Genomic DNA, 23,652 nt, shown 5'->3' with positions numbered 1-23,652 from the left:
CGTAGCACTGGGAGTCACACCCATACAGAACCACACAGCACTGAGAGTGAAACCCATACAGGACCACACAGCACTGGGAGTCACACCCATACAGGACCACACAGCACTGGAAGTCACACCCATACAGGACCACACAGCACTGGGAGTCACACCCATACAGGACCACACAGCACTGGGAGTCACACCCAAACAGGACCACACAGCACTGGGAGTCACACCCATACAGGACCACACAGCACTGGGAGTCACACCCATACAGGACCACACAGCACTGGGAGTCACACCCATACAGGACCACACAGCACTGGGAGTCACACCCAAACAGGACCACACAGCACTGGGAGTCACACCCATACAGGACCACACAGCACTGGGAGTCACACCCATACAGGACCACACAGCATTGAGAGTCACACCCATACAGGACCACACAGCACTGGGAGTCACACCCACACAGGACCACACAGCACTGGGAGTCACACCCACACAGGACCACACAGCACTGGGAGTCACACCCATACAGGACCATATAGCATTGGGAGTCATACTGGGACAACCCCCTTGCAAACAATCAATTAGATCGGTTTGGTTCAGTATTTAGTGGAAATATTAAGTAGGAAGAGCAATCCACATCAGTTGTAGAACTGTCTATCAATCAGTCAGACATGCTCCCTTGGCTGTACAATGGAGCCAGGTCCTTGTTTCTCCTGGCTCCCTTTCTGTAAACGCTGTTCTGACATATCAACTGTCCTCCCAACACCATCTCCAGAAGGACTCACCTCAGTTCAAAGCAAGGATTGGGCTCAGCTGGTCAAACACCTACCAGATGAAATCACCACATATGGTCCCAACTCAACTTCCCAATGCTGACTACACCCCAATAAACTAGCTTCCTGTCTCATTCCTGCCCACACTGTCTCCTGCTCTGTCCCCTTCTGGTACTGCTATCCTATAGCTAACTGATAAACTCACTCCTCCCTGGTTCCAGTGACACATTCCCCAGCAGAGCACTGTCATTCTTCTATGGCTTTGCCTTCTAGATAGCCTTTATATCAGAGCCCTGCTCCTAGACGGTCTCTGAAAACCTTAGGGACTTTTGGACTGTATACTGTAGTTTTGAAAACCCATGCCCAAGTACTAATTCCTCCCCACCACACACACTGACCTAGAGACTCCCCAGTCTCAGGAAAGCCTGCTCCTCTTTTAATCTAACATATTTAAAAAAAAAATGCACACTTACTCTTCAAGGAGCAGACTCTTTCGAAACGTAACTGGCTTTGGCAGGAGCTGAAAAGGAGATTCTGTAATCACAAGAAATAAAATGACAAAGCATTAAATCATATTGGGAATGTGTGGGCAGCTAGCCAGATCTGGTTGTGGTGGAGCAGAGGGTTCTTTCTGCACACAGAAAATACGCATTTCCTGTGGGCTTTATGGCACACCTCTAGCTCAGGCCACCTCCCCAGGCAAAAGTGCACAGAGGGCAAGGCATCTATCTAGTCAGGCCCCTGGGAGGGCTATAAGGTCTAAGGTGAAAGTAGGTGATGGGTCAAGCACGGACTGACTGCTACGGGCAGGGGAGGACAAACAGAAGGAAGCAGGCATGCTTGGGACACAGAGCTTACTTAACAAGGAACTTCAAATAAAAATCTAGATTCTTCTTCCCCCTCTTCACTAGGGCTTACCTAAATGCTACATTTGGGAAGGAATAAAAAAAAAAAAGAAAAGTAACTAATCGGTAAGGGAGGAGCCAGTGAACAGGGGCTAAATGTTCAGAAATGGCCAGAAGAACAGAAGGGGGCTGGCAAAAACTCCACAGCAAAGTGCGAGGAGTCGGGAGGGAAAAGTTAGGCCAGAGGACCCAGAACTATTCCAGGCAAGTTAGCATTAAACATGCAAAACAGAATCAGAAAGGTCTAGAAGAAATCACAACTCTGAAGATGTCTCCATGGGGAAGGCCATTCTAAGAAACATAAACCCAGAGCCCATAGCAAAACAAAAATAAATTGATTGCATAAAAACTGCTTCTGAAATCCATTTGAAAGAGATCTCACAAAGTCAAAACTTGCCCATAGATTATCATGTAACAGACAACCTCCTTAGAGCATAAAAAGCTCCCAAATTCCAAGAACAACTAGTAGAAAAATGGGAAAGTGGCCTAGATAACTCTCCAGAAAGAAAATAGAAACAACCCTTAAACTAACCACAAAATATGTTCAATCTCGTTTACAATAACACACAGGGTTAAGGCTCTCAGTCAGTAAAACCCCAGGAGCCACAGCGGAGTAGATGTGTAAAACACAGCCTGGACCAGTTTACACACCCATCAACAAATTCCATGGACTTGTCAAAACTTGTGGCAATGCAAGATGTGCCTTCCCTTGACCTAACAACATCCCTTTTGTTTTAGAAGTTCAACCTTACTTTCTATCAAGTGTTTATAAAATCTTGATACGAGGTTATTTATTACAACTTACTATAATGAAAGACTAGGAGCAATCCATACACCTACTTTCATGAGATCTGTTGAAAAAAATGCTGGCATAGCTTTTAAAAAAGGTTACAGCCAGATGGTGGTGGTGCACGGCTTTAATCTCAGTACCCAGGAGGCAGAGGCAGGCAGATCTCTGAGTTGGAGGACAGCCTGGTCTATAGAGTGAGTTTCAGAACAGCCAGGGCTACACAGAGAAGCCCAGTCTTGAAAAGCAAAACAAAACAACAACAACAACAAAAGATTATATAGAGCCACCAAATACAAAACGGGCGGTGGTGGCACATGCCTTTAATCCCAGCACTTGGGAAACAGAGGTAGGTAAATCTCTGTAAGTTAGAAGCCAGCCTGGTCTACACAGTAATTTCCAAGCCAGCAGTGGTACTTAGGTTTTGTCTTTAGGAAAAAAAAAAAAATTACATTCATTTGAGACTGGAGAGATGGCTTGGTGCTTAAGAGCACTTGCCACTTTGCAGAGGACCAGGGTTCAGTTCCCAGAACCCACATGAGGGCTCACAACTGTAACTCAAGCTCCACTAGATTTGATACCCTCTGCTGTCCTCCACAGGCACCAGATACACACATGGTTCACATATATACAGGCAGCCAAAACTCTCATACACATAACAATCAACACATTTTGAAATACTGAGGCAGTCCCATTTGTCCCAATGGGTAGAGAACAATAAGGTATATTGTTAATTTTTTTTAAAAAGAAAAGAAAAAGAAATAGAAGACAGTAGAGCAGCCAGGCATGGTGGTACACATCTGTAATTCCATCACTCTGAAAGCTGAAGCAGATCCTGCCTGTGTGGTGGCCGGGAGGCCGAAGCAGGCAGATTTCTGAGTTCAAGGCCAGCCTGCTCTGAAGAGCTAGTTCCAGGACAGCCAGGGCTATATCAAGAGACCATGTCTCCAAAAAATAAAATAAATAAATAAAGCAAGTAAAAATGAAAAGGGAAAGGAGAAAGCTGAAGTGGGTGGATTGGGAGTTCAAGGCTAGTATGAGCTATACAGCAACTCAGCCTAAAAAAATAATTAAAGAAGCAAAACCAAAATAGTAGATAAAATAAGACTTCCGAACTGAAAAGAGAACGAGAGAGAAACATACATAAATATGCGTTCATGTGTATAAAATGGTTCTGGGAAGGGAAAGAGGGGGGGTTGGGAGTAGAGGTGAGAAAAACAGATTTATTTCTTTATTTTTATGTGTATTGGTGTTTTGCTTCCATGTGTGTCTGTAAGGGTGTTGGAATCCCTGTAATTCAAAACAGTTGTGAGGTGCCATGTGGGTGCTGGGAATTGAGTCTGGGTCCTTTGGAAGAGCAGTCGGTACTCTTAACGGCTGAGCCATCTCTCCAGCCCCTGGAAGCAAGATTTCTAATGGATATTCTCCTATGACTTTTGAACTGCCACCATGAACCTGTATGAAGTCTTTCCCCCTATTTCATTACAAATACAATATAAGCTCCTCAAATGCAAGGAGCTAGCCTGCACTGCCTGCTTCCGTAGCTACAGTTATGTGTGGGAATTGAAACACAAATATGAATACCTGAGTTTGGTCTCTAGCACCTATGAGAAAAGCTAGGGGTGGGGGCACTTGCAAACCTTGTGCCAGGCAGGTGGGAGGGACAAAGAAAGACGCCTGACATTGATCTGGTCTACACACACACACACACACACACACACACACACACACACACACACACACAACACACACAGAAAGGGGTGGGGGTAGGGGAGGGAGGGAGGAAGAGAGGGAGGGAGGAAGGAAGGGAGGGAGATGCCTTGGCTGCACCAGCCATGTGTCATATGCACAGAGTAGCTACAAGCAGATGCGGCTGTGGTTACCATACTGAATGGATAGTGAAAATATGGAATATTTTCATTATCACCAAAGGTTCTGTTGGCTTAATGACCAATGAAAGAGGACAACCAAACATTATGAATGATGAAATATAAATTCAAGTACTGTTAGGATGAAAATCTACCTTTATACATTAGGCACATAACCTGAATGCCCACATAGATAATATTCAGAGTGTGGGGCGGGGCACACTTCCTAACCTATGTGACAGTGCAGAGGTTAAGTACACGCCAGCAATAACTTCAGTCTTTAAGGTTCCAGGTCCAGGACACTAAGATAGACACTGATAAGGACTTTCCACCCTGAAGGACACATGCATGGTTAAGATATGACTTCCTGTCTCCATTGTGGTTCAGAAGGGGCTGGTGAGAAAGTTCATAAAGCACCAGTGACTGATTTTCCCCCGGGGTTCTTGTTCAAGAACCAGCTGACACACAGCTGTTCCCCAATCCTGCCACCTTAGTGATACGGTGGACAAGACAGCTCAGCCTGCTGGGCTGTGACCATAGGCAGAGGACCAGAGAGAAACAGAAAGTCTTGCCACCTAACCCTGGAAATTTGACTAGCAGAGGCAGGAACAATTAGACAGATTAACCAGAAACTTAGCTTGTGTATCTGTGGCACAGCTTTCAAAGCTCTTACTGTCTAAGAAGAAAGGCCACAAGACACATAGACAGCAAGATCCAGCATGTGAGAAACATCAGATTCTTGAGCCAAGATATGAGCGGTGATAGTCTAAGATAACCACCTCCTGGAAATGTATGAAATAAGACAACACCACTGAAATCCAAACTAGTCTCTCTATCTGTTTAAAATAGAAACCCAAAGTCACTTGATCAGCTTCTCATGTGGTCCCTCAGCTCCAGAGTCTGGGAATCATACTGTAAGCTTTCATTTTCCCTCAAGGTAAAGTGCCAGAGAGAGCATCATATTGGCAAGTATTTTCCACTGGACTAAAAGGGAATCAGAATAGCCCCATGTGTGCTATGGTAAAGGGCTAGAATGGAAACTGAGCACCCCCAAAATATTCTCCTATTGCCCAAAATTGCTCTCAAAGAGTTGGGAGATTAAAGAGGTTTGTCTTCAGCAAAGGGGATATATATGGCGAGTCAGAAGTATTTCTGATTGCAGGAACAAAGCCAGCTTCACACAGAAAAATAACTATCAAAATAAACAGTGGCAAGGTTTAGAAGGCACAAAGTCTAGCTGGACCTTGGTAAGCTGGTCCCTACCCTCCTTCTAGCCAAAATCTCCTCCCTAGAAGTCTCAGTTATGTAAAAACAATGAACACAAGACAGGGGACATAAAAACTAGACTTGGTGGTGCTTGCCCGGAATCCCACAGCATTTAGGAGGCTGAGGCAGGAGGATCATATTCAAAGAGATCCTTGTCAAAGAGAGAGACTGAGAAAGAGGAGGGGGCAGGAAGAAGGAGGAGAAGAAAGAAGAAGAAAATAGAAAGAACCACACTCAAAATTTCATAGTTGGTAGAAAACACTACATTAAGAACTAGGTTCAGAAAGACAAATACCAAAGACCACATAGTCTTTCTCATATGCAGATCCTGGCTTCTACTTCTTATATATGTGTATCTATTAGGAATGAGTGTGGGAATAGGTTATGAAAACCATAAAGGTGACTGTGAGGGAGGAAAAAGAGGTATAAGGGAAAGGTCAGGAGACACAGTAACAGAACACACGCAATACAAATACTGGAGGCAAAAGGGTACAAGCTGGAGGGAGAGGGAGACAAGAGAGACAAAGGAAAATCAACCAAAAAAAGTACGTTTGAAAATGCCAAAGAACCCCATTACTTTGTATGCTAATTAAAAAATTTGCATGAACTGGAGTTTGCCCCTGGGAACCTGTACACTCTTCTGCTGTAAACTTAAAACGTTTATCTAAGTAAGGGGCTAGGATGTAGCTCATCATGCACAAAGCCTTGGGTTCCATCCTCGGCACTATGTAACGTGGGTAAGATGGTACCCACCTGTGACCGCAGCCAGGAGGGTAGGAAGAGCATGGTTACCTTCCCTACATAGTAAATTTGAGGCCAACCTGGGATACCTGAGATCCTGTCTAAAACAAACGCACAAATGGAGTAACAAACACTAAACAAGATTTGTGTTTTAATTACAACCCTGTGCTAATTCCTAGAACAAAGGATAAAGCACCGTAGAGTGTTAGTAGCATGAAGGGTCTACCCAGATAGTTTCTGGTTACCACAGTTGCTATCAGGTGTTTTTGTTTGTTTGTTTGCAATAGTATTTCAGTTTCATTTCTCATGGGTCCCTGTCCCCTGAAGGGGTGCTTATCTCTTGTCTTTAACTACTGACACATCTAAAAAAAGAAAAAAAAAATCAGCTCCTCAACACATCAGCCAGGAAGTTCTCAAACACTACTTAAAATCCTGCTTCTCTGTTAAGAGTGGTGATGGCACAGTCCTCCACCTGTCCCACGATCACAAAAATCTATGGCATAAAAGACAGAACAAATCATGGGTGCTCCTTGAGCTTGCCTGTCCACCAGCATGGGAAACAGCAGGAGATATGATAGAATGGGAAGTAGTATTGCATGACCATGAATCCATTCATGAGGATTTTTCTCGGTATGAGAACTTCTACCTCCCTTCTTGGAGCTGTACCCTTTGGCTGACTGAGATATGAGACCCCTCTGGGGACTGCATTGCACTGGCTTTCTCTTCTTCTCCACTGGCCCCTCTCTCTACTGTAGGACAGCTGTTACACATCCCATCTCCTTTGTGGCTTTTTCTGGTAGAACAAGGAAGTTAGATCCTCAACTACGGATGGGGAATGTACTTCTGTGTATGTTTATCTTATTGATTGTTGAATAAAATACTGTTTGGCCAATGGCAGCAAGTTAGGCAGGACTAGGAGTCAAAGAGGATTCTGGGAAATGTAGTAGAGAAGTGGTGTTCCGGGCAGGAAGTGACATAGCAAGGAGACTCATATTTAAGAAAGGAGAAATAGGAAGTACCCCCCTTTCCTCTTTGCCTCCTCCAGCGGCAGGATGTGAGCCACCGGAAAGAAAGGGCGCCATCGAAAGGCATCCTCTATAAGATAAGTCTTATAAAATACATAGATTTATGATAATTAAGACTGAGCTAACAGATGAGAAATCCTAGTCATTGGCCAAGCAGCATTTGAACCTAATACAAGTTTCTGTGTATTAATTTGGGCCCTAACTCAGGCAGGTAGTTGGCGTAAAGTGCACACATGGCGGTGGGGCTCGGAGGCTTTTGGTGGAAAGATTTATCGTAACAAACTAGGGTTTCCTATGCACCCCCCAGTTCTCCCCACTCATTCTCCCTCTCCCAAAACTTTTGAATGAGCCACATCATGCCTTCAACTTTTATAAACCCTTAAGACCCACTGTGCCATGCCCTTGGTGGGAACTTGGTAAATTCCAAACAGTATACTACAAAGTCAAATATAACCAACTCTCAGATGGAGAAGAAAGAAGCCCCTGCAGCCGCCATGTTGTCTCTCATGGAAGAGTCATGAGTCCATAGGGTTGCCTAGCCAGTGTAAACACAGGCTTACTCCATTCCTCTGACTAACAACACAGTGAACATTTGTGTCAGAACAGTCTGCTGGAGGTTGCAGGTCAGTGAGGTCACACTGCTTTCTTTTCTTCTGCTCATTGGTTCACAAGAGCCTTCAGCATCATGTGCAAGGCTACTAGGAGCTTGTGCCTGCTCATCTCTGAAGAATCATTTTCTTTTATCATTCACCACCTGCCCAGCAACATTTTTCACAGACTATTCCACAAGCCTTGGACTTATCAGATCCTTCCACATCTCTAGGACGTTGATGTAGCATGATAAATAATAGACCCAGAGAAAGATACTGGGGTCCAAGCTTCAAGCTGAAGAACAGAAAAGCAAAGCAGCCAGGTACTAGCTCTTACCTCTACCTCAGCTCAGACCAAAGGGGTGATCCTCAAACTGCTCCCGACTTCACGGCTCCTCAGATTCACTCAGACTGCTATAATGTCCGAAACACAGCTAGAGACTTAATGCTTGATACTGCCTACTGAAGACCCTGCTCCTGTCATATATATATATATATATATCCTCAATGCTGGGATTAATGTGTGTGATCCCAGGAGCTGAGATCACCTTTGTGTGAGCTGTTTCTTTTAGGACTGGATCAATTTCATGTAGTCAGTATGGCCTTGAACTAACAGAGATCTGTCTACCTCTTAATCCTGAGTCCTGGGATTAGAGGTGTGTACTAACAGTTCCTGACCTCTCTATAGCTTGAGGCTGGCTTTGATTTCTGAATCCTCAGGCAAGCTTTAACATATCACCACACTTTGGCACATTTGGTCCTTCTTGCCTTTTAAGCCCTGGCTCACCTACAGGTCATGCCTATCAGTACTGTACTCCCTGTCTGCATACACTCCCCAAGGGTTCAGGTTTGCACTTTAGTAACCCGGGTTCAAATCTCTGCTTTGCTACTGACCAGCCACTGGGCTTTGAACTTCACTCTCAGAACCTTAGTGTGGGGATGACATGATGCAAGAGAAAGTTCAAAAGACTGACTGGCAGATACTGAAATCTCTGCCCAGCAGGGAAGACCAGTCTGCTGGCCCAGCAGTCAGGCAACCCTGCCACACACCACTTACCTCTGGCATGCTCTGCTCTTCTCAGGAACTGTCCAACTGCTTAATCTATACAAAGAGGGTCTGTGCTGCTGTCCTCATATTCAGGGTTAATTTACTGTCCAGTCCTCACATGTGTAGCCCTGGACTCCTAACCTGGGTACATGACAAAGCAAACCACCTTGGCCAACAGCCAAAGCTTCTGGAAAACTCTCAGACAAAGGCTGCTGCTATTCTAGCTAATTACTTTACAAGAAGAGGATCCCAACCTCCAGCAGTTAGGGACCTCAGCTCAACCCTTCCAGCACTGTCTGCTTCCCTTCGGTACTGAAGAGGCCCAGCCAGTCCAGCCCATGTAGCCATAGGAGTGACAACCCACAGGGCTCCTGACAGCACCCTGCTCTTCTGTGAAGAGACAACCACACCCAATGCCAAGAAGCACTTTCATGTCATGAAAAGCATGCCCAGGTCAGGGTTCTTAAGTGGCAATGAGGGCCAGATGAGCAATGTTGGTTATCCTGCCTTCAGCATTATTGTCCTTCACCTACTTAAGCCACTCATGGCTATGACAAGCAGAAAGGTCTCAAAACAAAACAAAATTAACAACTCTTAGGGGACAAAGTTACCCTGGCTGAGACTTCCACCCCTTTGTCATCACCACAGAAACTCAGTGAGGAACTTGTAATTATGCACAAAAGTTACCCAGAAACAATGTCTTCCATTGTCAAGGGTTCCAAACCCACAGTTTTCAGACTCTTAAAGCCTGGTTCCATATCAGAATCTCCCTGATTCAGCTGGTTCAGGAGTAGAGCCTGCACAGTATTGTTTTTAAACACTTGGGCTTGGCTGGTTGGCTGTGTCATAGAACTCAGACTGGCCTCAAGCTTGCTATGTAGCCAAGGATGACCTAAATGCTTATCCTCCTGCCTTCACCACAGTGCTGGGATTACAGGCATGCACCACCATGCCTAGTTTATGTGGTGCTGGGAATGGAGCCCAGGGCTTCATGCATGCTAAGCAAATGTAAAAGTACCCCAAAAGAATATGTGTCTCAGAGGCTTTTCTCCCCAAGGATGGGAACTGATGGGGATGTCCTTCTGTATATATGTTTCTCTTATTGGCTGATGAATAAAACACTGATTGGTCAGTAGCCAGGCAAGAAGTATAGGTGGGGCTAGGAGACAAGGAGAATTCTGGGGAGAGGTCTTGAAAGGGAAGCCACATAGCTGCTGACGGAGTAACATGCTGGAGCATTCTCTGGTAAGATAAGGCCATGTAGAAATACATAGACTAATGGGTTAATAATTAAGAGAGAGGTAGCCAGTAAGAAGCCTTAGCCATCAGCCAAATAATTTATAAATAATATAAATCTCTGTGTGTTTATTTGGGGCAAAGCAGCTGTGGGACCAGGTGGGACAGAACCTCCATCTACAAGGAACTTTCAAAAGCTAGGCAAGAACTTTACCATGGAGCTACAGTAAAGCCCTTTCCACCAGAGGCTCTAAGTGTACACAGAATGTAGCATGACACATCTCCTGCCAACTCCCGCCCCACGACAGTGGAAAAAGCCAGTGGTGCAGCCAAAACAAGTGTAAGAAGATTTCTGATGCTCCTTCCTCACAAAGACACATACCCTATGTGCTCCACTTCTTGGCTTGCAGACAATTTAGCAGAAAGGAAACTCACTACCACCAACAGGCAGATTTCTTTCGGTCTCATTGAGTTACACAATGTTGTTCCTTGGGACTTCCCATGAAGGCCTGCCTCACACAGCTGTCGGCCATACTTGAAACACGAGGAACTGGATTTTAAATTTCATGTATGCCAGTTTTAAAAATAGCAACATGTTATTGCTAATTGTTACTATACTAGAAACCCCAGAAAGTGTTTCTGTCCCCACAGGGTCACAAAAATAAAGTTATACGGCCTCTGACATTTCCTAGAACATCAAAATTTATGAAGATTTACATCTTAAAATATCTAAACTCAATCTCTTTGTCAGTTTTGATTTTAACTAGATGCAATTTCAGAGAAATTTAAAAGTAACATATTTTTCCACTAGCCTAGTGGCACAAACATGTAATTCTAGCTGTAACAGAGACTGAAGAAGGAGAATCACCAAGGCCAAGCCTGCCAGCACTACAGGAACATTCAAGGCTAACCTCAGTCTGTCAGTGAGACCCTGTTTCAAAATTAAAAAGAAAAACTGATGGTGGTGGTATGTGCTTTGGTGTACATGTACAGATATGCACAAATAAACATGAAATTAATTTTTATCATTTTTAAAAGGGTGGACATGTGGTTCAGTGGTAGAGCACTTGTCTAACATGTACAAGGCCTTAGGTTCAGCACCCATACCAGTATCCCCCCCTCTGAAAAAAAAAAAAAAAAAAACAAAGCAACCAACTTGCAGACTTTGTTATCTGGTAGTTTGCAAACTTAGTCTTTTGTTCATTTTGTTTTTGTTTTTTTGAGACAGGGTTTCTCTGTGTAATAGCACTGACTTGGAACTCACTCTGTAGACCAGGCTGGCCTCAAACTCATCATTCTGCCTGCCTTGGCCTCATGAGTGCTGGGATTAAAGGTGTGCGTCACCACACTCAAGCCCATCATTGTGGGGGAAACCTTTTACATATGAACAAAAGCAAATATGTCACCATACAATGTGAGTCTTTCTCTCTGTGATCCAGCTGTGCTGCAGTGAGGGAGTTTAGTGTTACAGGGTTCAGAAACCATAGGTCCAGTAATACTTTACAAACCCATCTACCTGTCAGCTTCCACAAAGGGGAGAAGGGGAGGGGAAGGAAAGGGAGGGAAAGGGAGGGGAGAGGAGAGGAGAGGAGAGAGAAGAGGGTGAGAGAGAGAGACTAACTTGGAGAGCACTAAAGAACCCCGATCAGAGCACTTCATTTACTTGTTTTGCTATGTCAGGGATTAAACCCAGGGCCTATCACATTCTAGGCAAGTGCTCTAACACACACACACACACACATTCTCTCTCTCTCTCACCCCAAGCCCACAAAGTCTAATTTTAGAAAAATAAATTGGTGCCAAAAAACAGATGCCACATTTCTATCCCCTATATTATATAAGTGTTTATAAGAAGTTAGTCATGGAGGCAGGGCAGATGGCTCAGCAGTTGAGAGCACTGGCTTCTCTTGCAGAGAACCCAGGTTCAAATCCCAGCACCCACATGGAAGCTCACAAACATCTGTATTCAGTCCCAGGGGATCTTATATCCTCTTCTGACCTCCACAGGTACTAGATATGCACACAGTACACAGAAATACATGCAGAAGACATAGACATAAATAATTTTTAAAAAGTCGTTAAAACTGGGTAAAACAAAACAAAAACAAACAAATAAAAAAAAAAACAGTGGCTCAGAGAACCTCTGAGGTCAAACTTGGTCCATCTCAGGAAGGGCCCACGTGAGGAAGTCTCACATCACCCCTCCCCCCCCAACTGCATCTACAGACGTGCCCACCTTGTGGGTTCATCAAGGCAAACTGTGGGTAATGTTCTTTGCATGGCTTAGGACAGAATCAGGCACTCAGTACTTGCTTACTTTATGTTAGCTACTATAATTACATTCAATATTTAACTACCAGCTGGGGACAGCCAGCCATGAGAGATTTCTGAGCAGGGAGTGAAGCAAAGGTTGTCTTCAAGGTCCCAGCTGGAGAAGGGCTCCCCTCTATTTCCTTTTCTTAGCACCTAGAGCCTGTGGCCTTTAAAAAAAAGTAGGGGGGCTCGAAATACATATCCCCTACACACACAGATGTTTGACCCCCACCCCCAGTCACGGTAGGTTAATTTGTCCTCCCCACAGGTCTGTAGGTGTGGGAGTAAATCACACTTGTACTCAGCCCAGCCACTAGCATTGTACAATCTCCATCTCTAAGGCAACCAGAAAGCCCCAGTCATGTAGCAAGGGTACTAAAACCTGCTCTGGATGTCAAAGTGGTTAGACCAGCTTCCTGACTCCAGCAAAAGAAGAGGGAGTTGGGAGGTGCTAAGGTACCAGAAGCCCAAAGGAGGTTTGATGTTGGTGGCAGGAGAGAAACCTTAGGGGAAGGACAGAAGTCTGGTCCTGGTAAGGGAGGTAACAGGGGACTAGGTCACCTGGGAGTGTTAGGTAGCCAGACAGGCTTAGAGAATGGCCTCACCCCTCCCATCATGAGTTTTAGGGCTCCACCTCTTGTCTCCCTGGCAACGCATTTTTTTTTCTTTTAAAGAAAAGAAACCTCACACCACAAACACAAGTGGATCTCTGAGTTCGAATCCAGCCTAATCTACACAGAGAGATCTAGGACAGCCAGGGATACATGGAGAAACCCTGTCTCGAAAAAACAAAAGAAAAGAAAAAGGAAAAAAGAAAGAAAAGGAAGCATTATAATTTCCCTTCTTTAAGATTTAAAGTACCGGCTGGCCGGTGTTGGTGGCACACGCCTTTAAACTCAGCATTCGGGAAAGCAGGAGGATCTCTGTGAGTTTGAGGCTAGCCTGGTCTACAGCGTAAGTTACAGAACAGGCTCCAAAGCTACAGAGATCCTGTCTCAGAAAATAAATAAATAAATAAATAAATAAAATAAAAATTTCAAGTACCATATGCAAGGGAGAACACTAGAGACTGGTGGTGGCCTTTGTTGCGGTCCCCCAAAAGAAAGCATTTCTTCCCAGTAAAGCATGGTTCTTAAGGGTTGATCCAACTGGGCCTGTTAGTCACCTAGCCAGGAGATTGCCTCTCCGCAAGGCTGACACACCTGAAGACTTATTAAGATAATGGCAGAAATATTTGTCACTTAATGAGATAAGTACATAAAGACACCAGAAGCCCCTTCCTGGAGGCAGCTGCTCACATTATCTTCACTAAGCCTGCACACTTTTCTAAGCTCTCTTTCAAAAAGCTAATCATGCTTGCCCCCAACATTCTGAACATTGTCACTCCCTGATACTCGAAGCCCCTCCACACAACTGCTTGCAGAGTTTTCACTGCTGAGCCTGTGCTGACCCTAACTCAAAGGGCACTTTCCATCTCCCGCCTTCCTTCCATCAGCCACAGAGACTTACAGCTTGCCTGGCCAGCTTTCTCTCAAACTCCCAACAACATGGTTCCTGAGCTTTGAAATGTTTCTATCATTGAGACTACAAATATGCAAAACGGTGCCGCGATTCCCTAGCACCAGGAAAGCGAGTTGTAGCTCTGCTCTAGAGCGGTGAAGACAGCAGGGCTTGAGTTGGGGGTGGGGGACCAATTCCACCCTGGCACTAGGAGAAAGGCATCGCGGCTGGTGCAAGTGCAGAGAATCGGGAGGAGGAAGGGGAATGGGATGCATATTCCACTCAATCCTCACTCTATCCCTGGGTTTAAGGAAGCTGGCAGCTAGCCAGCCAGCGGGGAGACCCGGCTTGGGAGCATCTCATCCCACCCCCCACCCGCCCCCACCGCGCACCTTTAGAGAGAGCGGGAAAATGGAACAGGAAAGGAGGTTTATATTTCGGACCCATCTTCATTCACCCTGGCGATGCTGGGGTGGAGGGGCTAGCCTCGGAAAGTGGGGGCAGGTGGCCAGGTCGTGGGAGGCTGCCATCCCTCTCCTAAAGAGCGCAGCCCCCGTCACCTTCCAACCCGCCTCGCTCACCTGACCTGACCTCAGAAGTCGGGGGTCCACCAGCGGGATCGCTGCCCTCCCTCGGTTCTCAGGTCCCCGCACCTGCGCACTCCCAGCGCTCAGTGATAGGCTCGACTCCTTAAAGGCGCAAAGCGCCCGCTCGCGTCCTCCGACAGAAAAACCCGGCCAGCCCGCAGCCCACGTTGGGTCTCAGCAGCCGGGTTTGGTGTGGGGAACACTGGACCCCTACCCTGAGCTAATTCACTTTCTCACCTCAAAACATTACATAAACCTGGCAGTTCAGCCCCTTACCAGCAGCTCGAGTTCAACACAACTGTGAGCCTAAGGCAGGAGGTTCCTGGAGACTGAACCTAACCCATCTCTCTAAAGAATGCTCTAAGGCGAGCGTTAGGTAGCAAAGATTGCCACTTGGCCAGGCGAAGCCACAGTTCATGGGGCACTGTTTTGTTTACATCAGCTATGTCTGTTGTTTCTGAGCCTTTCACCCTCCAAAAAGATTCAAGCAAGATCTTGACCCTGAGAGTTCAACTTGGCTACTAAGCTAAAGAGTGGGGATGGAGGGGTGACAGCCTAGTGTTTAACATCCAGAAAAACTTTCTATTTTCTATTTTCTTCCTTCCTTCCTTCCTTCCTTCCTTCCTTCCTTCCTTCCTTCCTTTCTTTCTTCTTCCTTCCTTTCTTCCTTCCTTCCTTTCTTTTTTTTCTTTTTTGTTTTTTTTCGAAACAGGGTTTCTCTGTGGCTTGGAGGCTGTCCTGGAACTTGCTCTTGTAGACCAGGCTGGCCTCGAACTCACCACCACCGCCCGGCTAGAAAAACTTTCTGAAAAGTGTATTGTTGTCTCTTCCTTCGTAGGACCAAGCAAAGTGTAGCCTGGCTGCTCTTACTGTTCCAAAGTTTCAGTTAAGATGTCATTCCAGGAGCTGGGCATTGGTGGCACACACCTTTAATCCCAGCACTCAGGAGGCAGAGGCAGGTAGATTTCTGTGAGTTCCAGGCCGGCCTAATCTACAGAACGAGTTCCAGGACATGTTCCAAAGCCAAAGAGAAATCCTGTTTCAAAAAACCAAAGAAGAAAAAAAGAAAAAGATGTCATTCCAGGAAGCTCCCCTCACCCCAATCCCTTTAGGCTCACAATGTGCTGCAAGCTTAAGTCCAGTCAAAACACCCAGTCATTCTTTTAACAAATATGTTTTGAGCACTGAGTGGATGCATACAGATGAGGAAAGGACTCAGCCTGATGGTCGAAGTCTTCTGTACATATGTTTCTCTTATTAGCTGATGAATAAAACACTGTGGCCAATAGGGCAGCATGATAGGCCTGTGGAGGATTCTGGGAAACGTAGGCAGAGAAGTCACGATGTAGGACAAGAGAGGAATAACATGTCTCCAGACATTTCTCCATTAAGATAGTAGTTATGGGTTAGAAATTAAGTCAGAGCTGGCCAATAAGAAGCCCTAGATATTGGCCAACAGTTTCATAATTAATATAGTATCTCATGTATTATTGGCAGGAAAGAGTACACTCAGCCTTATACTCAGAGCACAGGTCTTCTTGCAGCACGAATCCTAGACCCTTTGTCGGCCTCTACCTCCAGACATGAGTGAAACCAGTGTCCCACAGGACTCTGGACCACTTAAGTCATCTGTAAGGGCAGCCACCCAACACATCCCATCAGGCTCTGCAGCAAGTAGATCTGTACTAAGATGAGCGTGTCTTAGCTTCTAAGAATGTACAAGAAGCCCCAGAGGTTCAGGTGGAGGTCTCTGAAGCCACTGGTGTGCACCCACGTCTGAAAAAGTTTTCTGGATCAAGCTTCTGAAACTTATCCCAAAGTCTGGGACAAGATTCCTGGCTCAGGCTGGATCATTGCTGTGCTGAATCATTGGCTACCTCATCGATCAGGCCTCAAGGGCTGCATCTGACTCACTGAAGAGAACTGTTTACCTAGCTTCTGTGGCAAATCATCTATCAAAAGTCAGTGGCTTCAATAAATCACTGTGGTCTTCTCACTGAGTCCCATTTGTACCTTACCATCCCACCTTCCCCCAATGGCCTCTCAATAGACCCAGACAAAGACCCCCAAATGAGCTAGCTACCTTGGCTTCCCCAGTGGCACTTACTGTAGGACCTGAAACCTTGGAGTCTGGGAGCATTTGCCAAACAGATGGTGAGGGCTGATTTCTGGATTTAATTAGTGAAGGCATGAGACCAGTGAACAAAACATCCTAGAAGGCCCATTCTGGAAGCCATCTGCAACTTTTATTGTATGTACTTGAAAGAGAAGCCAAGAATGTAGGGAAAAATGAAGAAATCCCCAAATACTTTGCCTCCCCCACCCCCAATCCTGCCAAGTCTGTGACTCTCTCAAAAATACCAGTGAGTCAGGAGCAGGTGATTAGGGCAGTCCCGGGAGTTTCCTTCTCTCCCAACTGAACTGAAACTCCTTATCAGCTGTCAGGTCTCACCCCAGCTTTAGCAAAGAGTTTTGAAAACTCTTGGCAGGGTGTTTTAGGCTCTGTTCCATCACAAGTCTGTAGAGGAGTTCTAGACCCCACAGAACATCAGCCAGAGATGAATGGTTCCTACAGTGGCTGCTGCTTAATGCTTGTTTGTTCTGCAGTCACTGGGCATCAAGTCATGTAGTCCTCATGATGACTCCACTCACCATATTGCAGAGAGATTATGGGCTAGATTCCCCAGAGCCAACTCATAGCAGAGCTATGAGTTAAAGCATTCATTTACTTACAAATTCATCAAACCTTACTACAAATTTATCACATGCTAGGTACTCTCTTGATGACAAGTCATGCTATTTGGTTTGAGTTTTTAAAAGACAATGGTTGAGCGTGTATGCATGTATAAGCACACACCTCTATGGCCCGTGTGTGGAAATCAGAGGATGACTTACAGGAGTTGGTTCTTTCCTTTCATTATGAGTCCTGAGATTAGAACTCAGGTCATCAGACTTGGCAGCAAGCACCATGACAGCTAGCTATCTTGTGGGCCCAAGATGCACTAAGTTGTCCTCAAGGACTTAGAGTTTGTAGAGATCAATATTGTTCTCTATTTGACTGAATCTATAATCACATAGGAAACAAACTGCCAGGCACGTCTTTGAAGAATTTTCTAGATAGGATGGTGAAGTGGCTATGGGTGGCACCATTCCATGGTCTGGGGTTACAGACTGAATATAAAGGAGAAAGTGAGCTGAGCGCCAACATCCATCTCTCTATGCTTTGTGGCTGCAGATGCAAGATGACCAGCTGCCTCACACCCCTGCTTCCATGCTTTCCTCTCTGTGTAATCCCCTGTATCCTCTGTCATCCTCTGTGTCCCCTCAAATGGTAAGCACAAAGAAACCCTACCTCCTTTGAGTTGCTCCTTGTCAAGTGTTTGATCCCAGCAACAAGAAAACTAATTAATACAGAGTCTGTTTATAAGATTGCTTAATCAGAGAATCACACAAAGGCCATGTTCAACATGGAAGTGTTACAAGAGGAAAACGAAACACAAAAGATTCCGCCTGTATGCAGATGCCAGCTGAATGAATTCCTAGTCTTATAAAGCATTTGCATGATCCAGCCCCCAGGACATCTTTATGGCACCTCTAAGCCAGCCACCAAACTCTCTTCTCAGTTTGCAGTTCAGAGGGCACTACCTTGCAGCACCTACTCTGTCCCTTCATTCACAAGTGTGCACATGTGCTCTCTCTCTCTTGCGAGTGCGCACGCGCGCGCGCACAAACACACACACACACACACACACACACACACACACACACACACGAATTCACTATGATATATGTATTCATTTAGGTGGCTGTGGACTCTCCCAGGCTGTGTGCTCCTTTCCATTTTCATGTCTCCAGGGATGAGTGGCACAGATCAGGCCAATGTTAGCTTTTTCTGTTTGCCTCATCTTGTGCTCCAGGCTTCATCATGACTTATCTCATTGAAGCCTCCAACAAGTCTATGAGGTGGGTACTATTACTAGCCCCACTTTACAGATGAAGAAAAATTTGAGGTTCCAAGAAACTAAATAACCTACATAGTCACACAGCCAGCTGGTAATTATTGTCATAATGAACATGCTCAGGGGATAAAGCACTACCGTGCACATGTAAAGACCAGAGTTTGGATCCTTAGGACCCACATTAAAAATAAACCAGGAGCTAGAGAAATAGCTCAGCAGTTAAGAGGTCCTGAGTTCAATTCCCAGCAACCACATAGTGGTTCACAACCATCTGTAATGAAATATGGTGGCCTCTTCTGGTGTGCAGGTGTATTGCTGGGAATTGAACTCAGGACCTCTTAACTGCTGAGCTATTCCATGTCTGAGCACACAATTTGTGTGGAAACCATTAAGCTACCTGCTTCTGAAACCAGTAATAGAATTAAATATGAAGGATGTGGCATGTGGAAAATTCTAACCCTAAATATTCAGCAATCCATAACACACTAGCATTTCTAAGCCACAAATAAACAAATAACAAAAAAACAACAAAAAACAAAAAACCCAACAACAAAACCCTTCCCAATTGACCCAAAATATCAGTTATTCATTTATTTATAAATTAAATATTACTAACCTTCCAATTCTGCATAGAAATCCAGGTATGAAAGATTCACTCTGATTCCTTCCTTCAAGGAGAATGTTCCTCTGAGTCTAAATTGCAGGGTTTGTGGAGGTACATAGCAAGACCCTGTCTCAAACAGAAAGAAAAAATTAAAAAACCCAAACCAGACAAGTCACTGTGCCAATCTGCAGCGTATGAGCCCAGATAAACTAAATCAAGAAGCCCTGAATGTGTGCATGAGTGTGTGTGTGTGTTTGCGTGTGTGTGCATGTGTGTTCCTGTGGGCACATGTGTGATGTGTTGCCCATGTGGAAGCCAGAGGACTACCTCAACTTTTGGTCCTTTACATTCACCTTGTTCTAATACAGTCTCCTGCTGTTCCTTGCTGTGTAGACCAAGCTAACTGGCCCACAAGCTTCTGGGTATTCTCCTGTCTCCACTTCCCATCTTGTCCCAGGAGGGAATATAGATACATGTTACTGCACCCCCTCCCTTTTTTAAAAGACTTATTTATTACATATACAGTATATGTACACCTGCACACCAGAAGAGGCCACCATATTTCATTACAGATGGTTGTGAACCACTATGTGGTTGCTGGGAATTGAACTCAGGACCTCTTAACTGCTGAGCTATTTCTCTAGCTCCTGGTTTATTTTTAATGTGGGTCCTAAGGATCCAAACTCTGGTCTTTACATGTGCACGGTAGTGCTTTATCCCCTGAGCATGTTCTCAGCACCCGTAAACCCATCATTCTTTTGTTGTTGTTGTTTTCAAGACAGGGTTTCTCAGTGAAACAGTCCTGGTTGCCCAGGAACTCACTTTGTAGACTAGGCTGGCCTCGAACTCACTAAGATCCTTCTGCCTCTGCTGCTGATTTGTAGCTGAGGAAAGAAGTTTGAGGAACCATTGAGAGACCCCTCTCTAAAGCTTAAATTCTCCAAGCACCTGAATAGAAGTTGGAAGATGATGGAAGTTTTCCCCAATATTAACCTGGACTTTTAAAGAGAAGCAAATGAGACTAAACCCCAAAATTGCTGAGATTCAAATGTTAACAACAGGAAAAGGTTGATTTAAGCTCAGATAGAATTAAAAGATGAATTTTAAAAAGCAAGTGAGCATATGGGATGCCAGCAGATGGAGGGGGATGGCAAGAGGGCCAGTTTCCTAATTTAGGTCTTCACCATGAAAAAGAGCTTTGGGATAAAGCAGCCCCCAAGGGGAACTGAGCTCAGTAGAGAATGAAATGTACCCAGTAACGCAACTGAGTTCAAGTGACCAGATCAAGAGAAATGACCACCCAATGTATCAAACAGAAACATTTTCATGGTCTTCAATAATGTACGCTAGCAGCCCTTGGAGACTGAGCATCCACTTCAAACAGGGTAGAGACGCATGCTGGCCTAGGAACCCTGGGGCGAGACACTGATTTCTAACAAAGGGCTGCAACTGGCGACTGAAAGAAACCAGAAGCAATGCTCAGGAAAGCTTTGCAGTATGACGGGATAATTGCGGTCACAATTTCAACAGCACTTCTCATGGGAGATAAGGAGATTGTTCTAAGATCCATAGGAATGAGCAGAGCCAAAACAAACAAACAAACAAACAAACAAACAAACAAAAAGCCCAAACACCCCAATTAAAAAAAAATCCTCAGGATTTAGACAGAAGAGTACAGTGTTCATATAGTGTGGCATTACACAGAGGTGGATTGAAAACACTGATGAGCCATCACAGCTGTTACCAGGGTAGCATGTGCACATGAACATCTTCATCATAAAGAAACCATGTCTAAAGGAGAAAGAATTCAGCAAAAAAGTGCAGAGACAGCCAGCCAGTCCCAGGGATCCAGGCCTAGGGAGGAAGGAGCATTCATTGCAAGTTCAAGGACAGCCGGGACTATAGGATAAGTCCAAGACCAGACTGAATAACTGGAGACCCTGTCTCAAAATAAATAATGGAAACTCTGGCTCCAGATACAGTGCAGCAGTTGAGTACTTGCCGAGCACACACACGAAAAGCCTTCGGTCCACTTTCCAACTGGGGGGTGGGGGATGGGATGGGGGTGGTGCCTAGACAGTTGAGTATATTGAAACTCAAAAGTTTTGAAGTGGATATGGTAACACACCTAAACACCCAGAGGCAGGAGGCAAATTTGAAGCTAGCTTGGACTACCTAATGAGACCCTGTCTAAGAAGGAAAAAAAAAAAGAATTTCATAATCTTCCCACTCACACCAAACAAACAAACAAAAGGACAGGTTAAAGCCTTTAGTTTAAACCTGCCCACACTTGGCATTTTCAGGCCTTTCTGTTCCAGTGGCAGCAAATGATCACTTAGCGCATGCCTCCATGTCTAGCAACTTCCCGTGTTTTCATTTTCGTTTGCCTTGCCATTTGTGTTTTCATGTCTAGCTTCCATGTCATCTCCCCAATGGTTTTCTTTCTCAGTGTGTGTGTGTGTGTGTGTGTGTGTGTATCTGTTCCGGCCAGGGGCCAATTTGGGGTGTTCTCTTCAATCTCTCTCCAGCTTAGTTTTTGAGACATAATGGTTCACTGACCTTGGAATTCATGGAAGGGCTAGAGTGGCTGGCCAACATGACCTCAGGATACTCCTGTGCTGGGATAACAGATGCATGCTGCTGTCTCCAGCCCTTTACATGGGTCCTGGAGATCTGAACTTGGGTCCTTGTGATTCGTCTACTAAGCCATCTCCGCAGCTCTTCCCCAAATGGTCTAAATAGTTCATGGTTATAAGTAAAGCAAATATCTTTTACCATTTCTGGTTTGCCTTTTCTAGTTCTCTAGTGGATTTGGATAGACATTCACTTCAATGTAGTCCAACTGGCCTCATGCTTGGTGCTTTTCACTTTTCACTATTAGCATGTAAGTTTCTTACAAAATAATAGTCTTTATCATGACACTTTGCATGGGTGTACCATCTACTTTGATCATATTCTCCCCTTTCACCCTCTTTTTAACTCCAACCCTCCTCCCCACTCCAGTTGGGATACCCTCTCACAAATAAACCCCCCTTTACCTTCATGCTTTAAAAAGATCTAGGGTCTGAATAAAGGAGAAAATGTAGTATTTTGGCTTTCTGTCTGGTTTACTTTATATGATAATCTTCACTTTGAGCCAATTTCCTGTGGCAGAATAAAGTGTCTTCGAGCACACATAGCAAGGTTTCTTTATCCACCCAGCTGTTGGTGGTCATCAAGGCTAGTTTCACACTGTGTTTCAGTGAACCCCATGTGGTGCTTTTTGTGTCTCATTTAAGAAAGCCAGGCCTTCTTCACTCTCACATGGGTGAGATTAGAGGAGACATAGTGAACCAAGGAAACAGCATCAGGGACAATAAGTAAATAGATAGGTAAATAATAAATACCACCACAGCTGGCTGCATGAGGAACGGAAAATGCTCCAGTGCTTGAGCCATGTGATCACAAAGTGACAGAAAATAGGCTGTGGAGTGGGAATCAAGACAGATGTGGACACGGCTGAGTGAGGTGTTTTCGGGCTATGATAGAAGAGAAGGGCTTTGGTGAATGGAGTGACATGTTTCCTTCTCTTCCATGCTAGTTCCCAAGCAGTGGTGTCTCATTAAGCAGCAGGTGATCAGTTAGCCACTGGAAGTGGGGAACATTTTCTCTTTGCCTTCCCTGGGCCTAACATTGTGGTTTTCATGCATTAACCCTGTTCACTTTCATCTTTCAGCCTCTGAGTGTGCTATTACTTCTGTCATTTAACAATGAGGAAACCGAGCCTTTCTTAGGGTTGGGTAACTGGTCCAAAGTCACTCCAGTTGTGATGGGGGCCAGGGAGCAGGACTGTTTGATGAATCTATGCTGTCAACCAACCTGTTGCTCTTGAGAACCTCCCAAGCTTTGTGTGACACATGCTGCAGGCTACAATAAAGACTCCATTGAAATCACAAGTGGTGGGAGACATGTTGGAGAAGCCGGTGGAATTGTTAGAAATGTACCTCATTTTAGTGATGACGCCTCCTCACCATTGGGGCTACATTTGAACACAGCTTGGTTGGATGTGAATGGATCTCCATGGAAACAGCTTCCACTGACTTCTTACAGAGGAGCTGGCTCTCAGTTTCAGAAGTAATTTTAAATGCACTTTTTGGACTTCATCTGTACCACATTTACACAGGAGCTCCTTAGGGCAATGAAAAGTGATGGGTGAGGACACAAACTTGTTCTCTGGAATGTCTATTTTGCCATTCACGCAATGACAATTGTCTACTCTAGCTCTAGCTTATACCCTTTTATACAACAGGGTTAATATAGCACCTACCCCTTATATTTGGTTTTTCGAGACACAGTTTCTCTGTAACAGCCCTAGATGTTCTGAAATTAGCTCTGTAGACTAGGCTGGCCTCGAACTCACAGAGATCCACCTGCCTCTGCCTTCCAAGTGCTGGGACTAAAGGTGTGCGCCACCACC

General features: G+C 45.0%; 1 protein-coding gene across 6 annotated transcripts in view; it reads right to left on the bottom strand.

The window, feature by feature from the left end:
• The window catches only part of Abhd6 (abhydrolase domain containing 6, acylglycerol lipase), a 52,835-nt gene extending 35,960 nt beyond the window's left edge, over window positions 1-16,875 (bottom strand). Inside the window, exons 1-2 of one of the 6 annotated variants that reach the window (XM_027387720.2) lie at window positions 16,741-16,875; window positions 1,241-1,301 (exon numbers count right to left, since the gene is read on the bottom strand). Coding sequence is in view for 1 of the 6 variants with exons in the window: in XM_027387715.2 (XP_027243516.1) it covers window positions 1,241-1,301; window positions 14,439-14,499 (122 nt within the window). In the remaining 5 variants the exon portion in view is untranslated. Of the gene's footprint in view, window positions 1-779; window positions 1,167-1,240; window positions 1,302-14,438; window positions 14,563-14,627; window positions 14,705-16,740 lie in introns of those variants that run through there. The other 5 variants (XM_027387717.2, XM_027387718.2, XM_027387715.2 and 2 more) reach the window with 5 other exon arrangements.
• Between the last annotated feature and the right edge of the window lie 6,777 nt (window positions 16,876-23,652).

The sequence above is a fragment of the Cricetulus griseus genome, assembly GCF_003668045.3.
Source record: "Cricetulus griseus strain 17A/GY chromosome 1 unlocalized genomic scaffold, alternate assembly CriGri-PICRH-1.0 chr1_1, whole genome shotgun sequence".
In the NCBI taxonomy this organism is placed as follows: domain Eukaryota; kingdom Metazoa; phylum Chordata; class Mammalia; order Rodentia; family Cricetidae; genus Cricetulus; species Cricetulus griseus.
The sequence above is the reverse complement of the archived record's forward strand: the minus strand, read 5'-3'. Positions and strand labels throughout refer to the sequence as shown.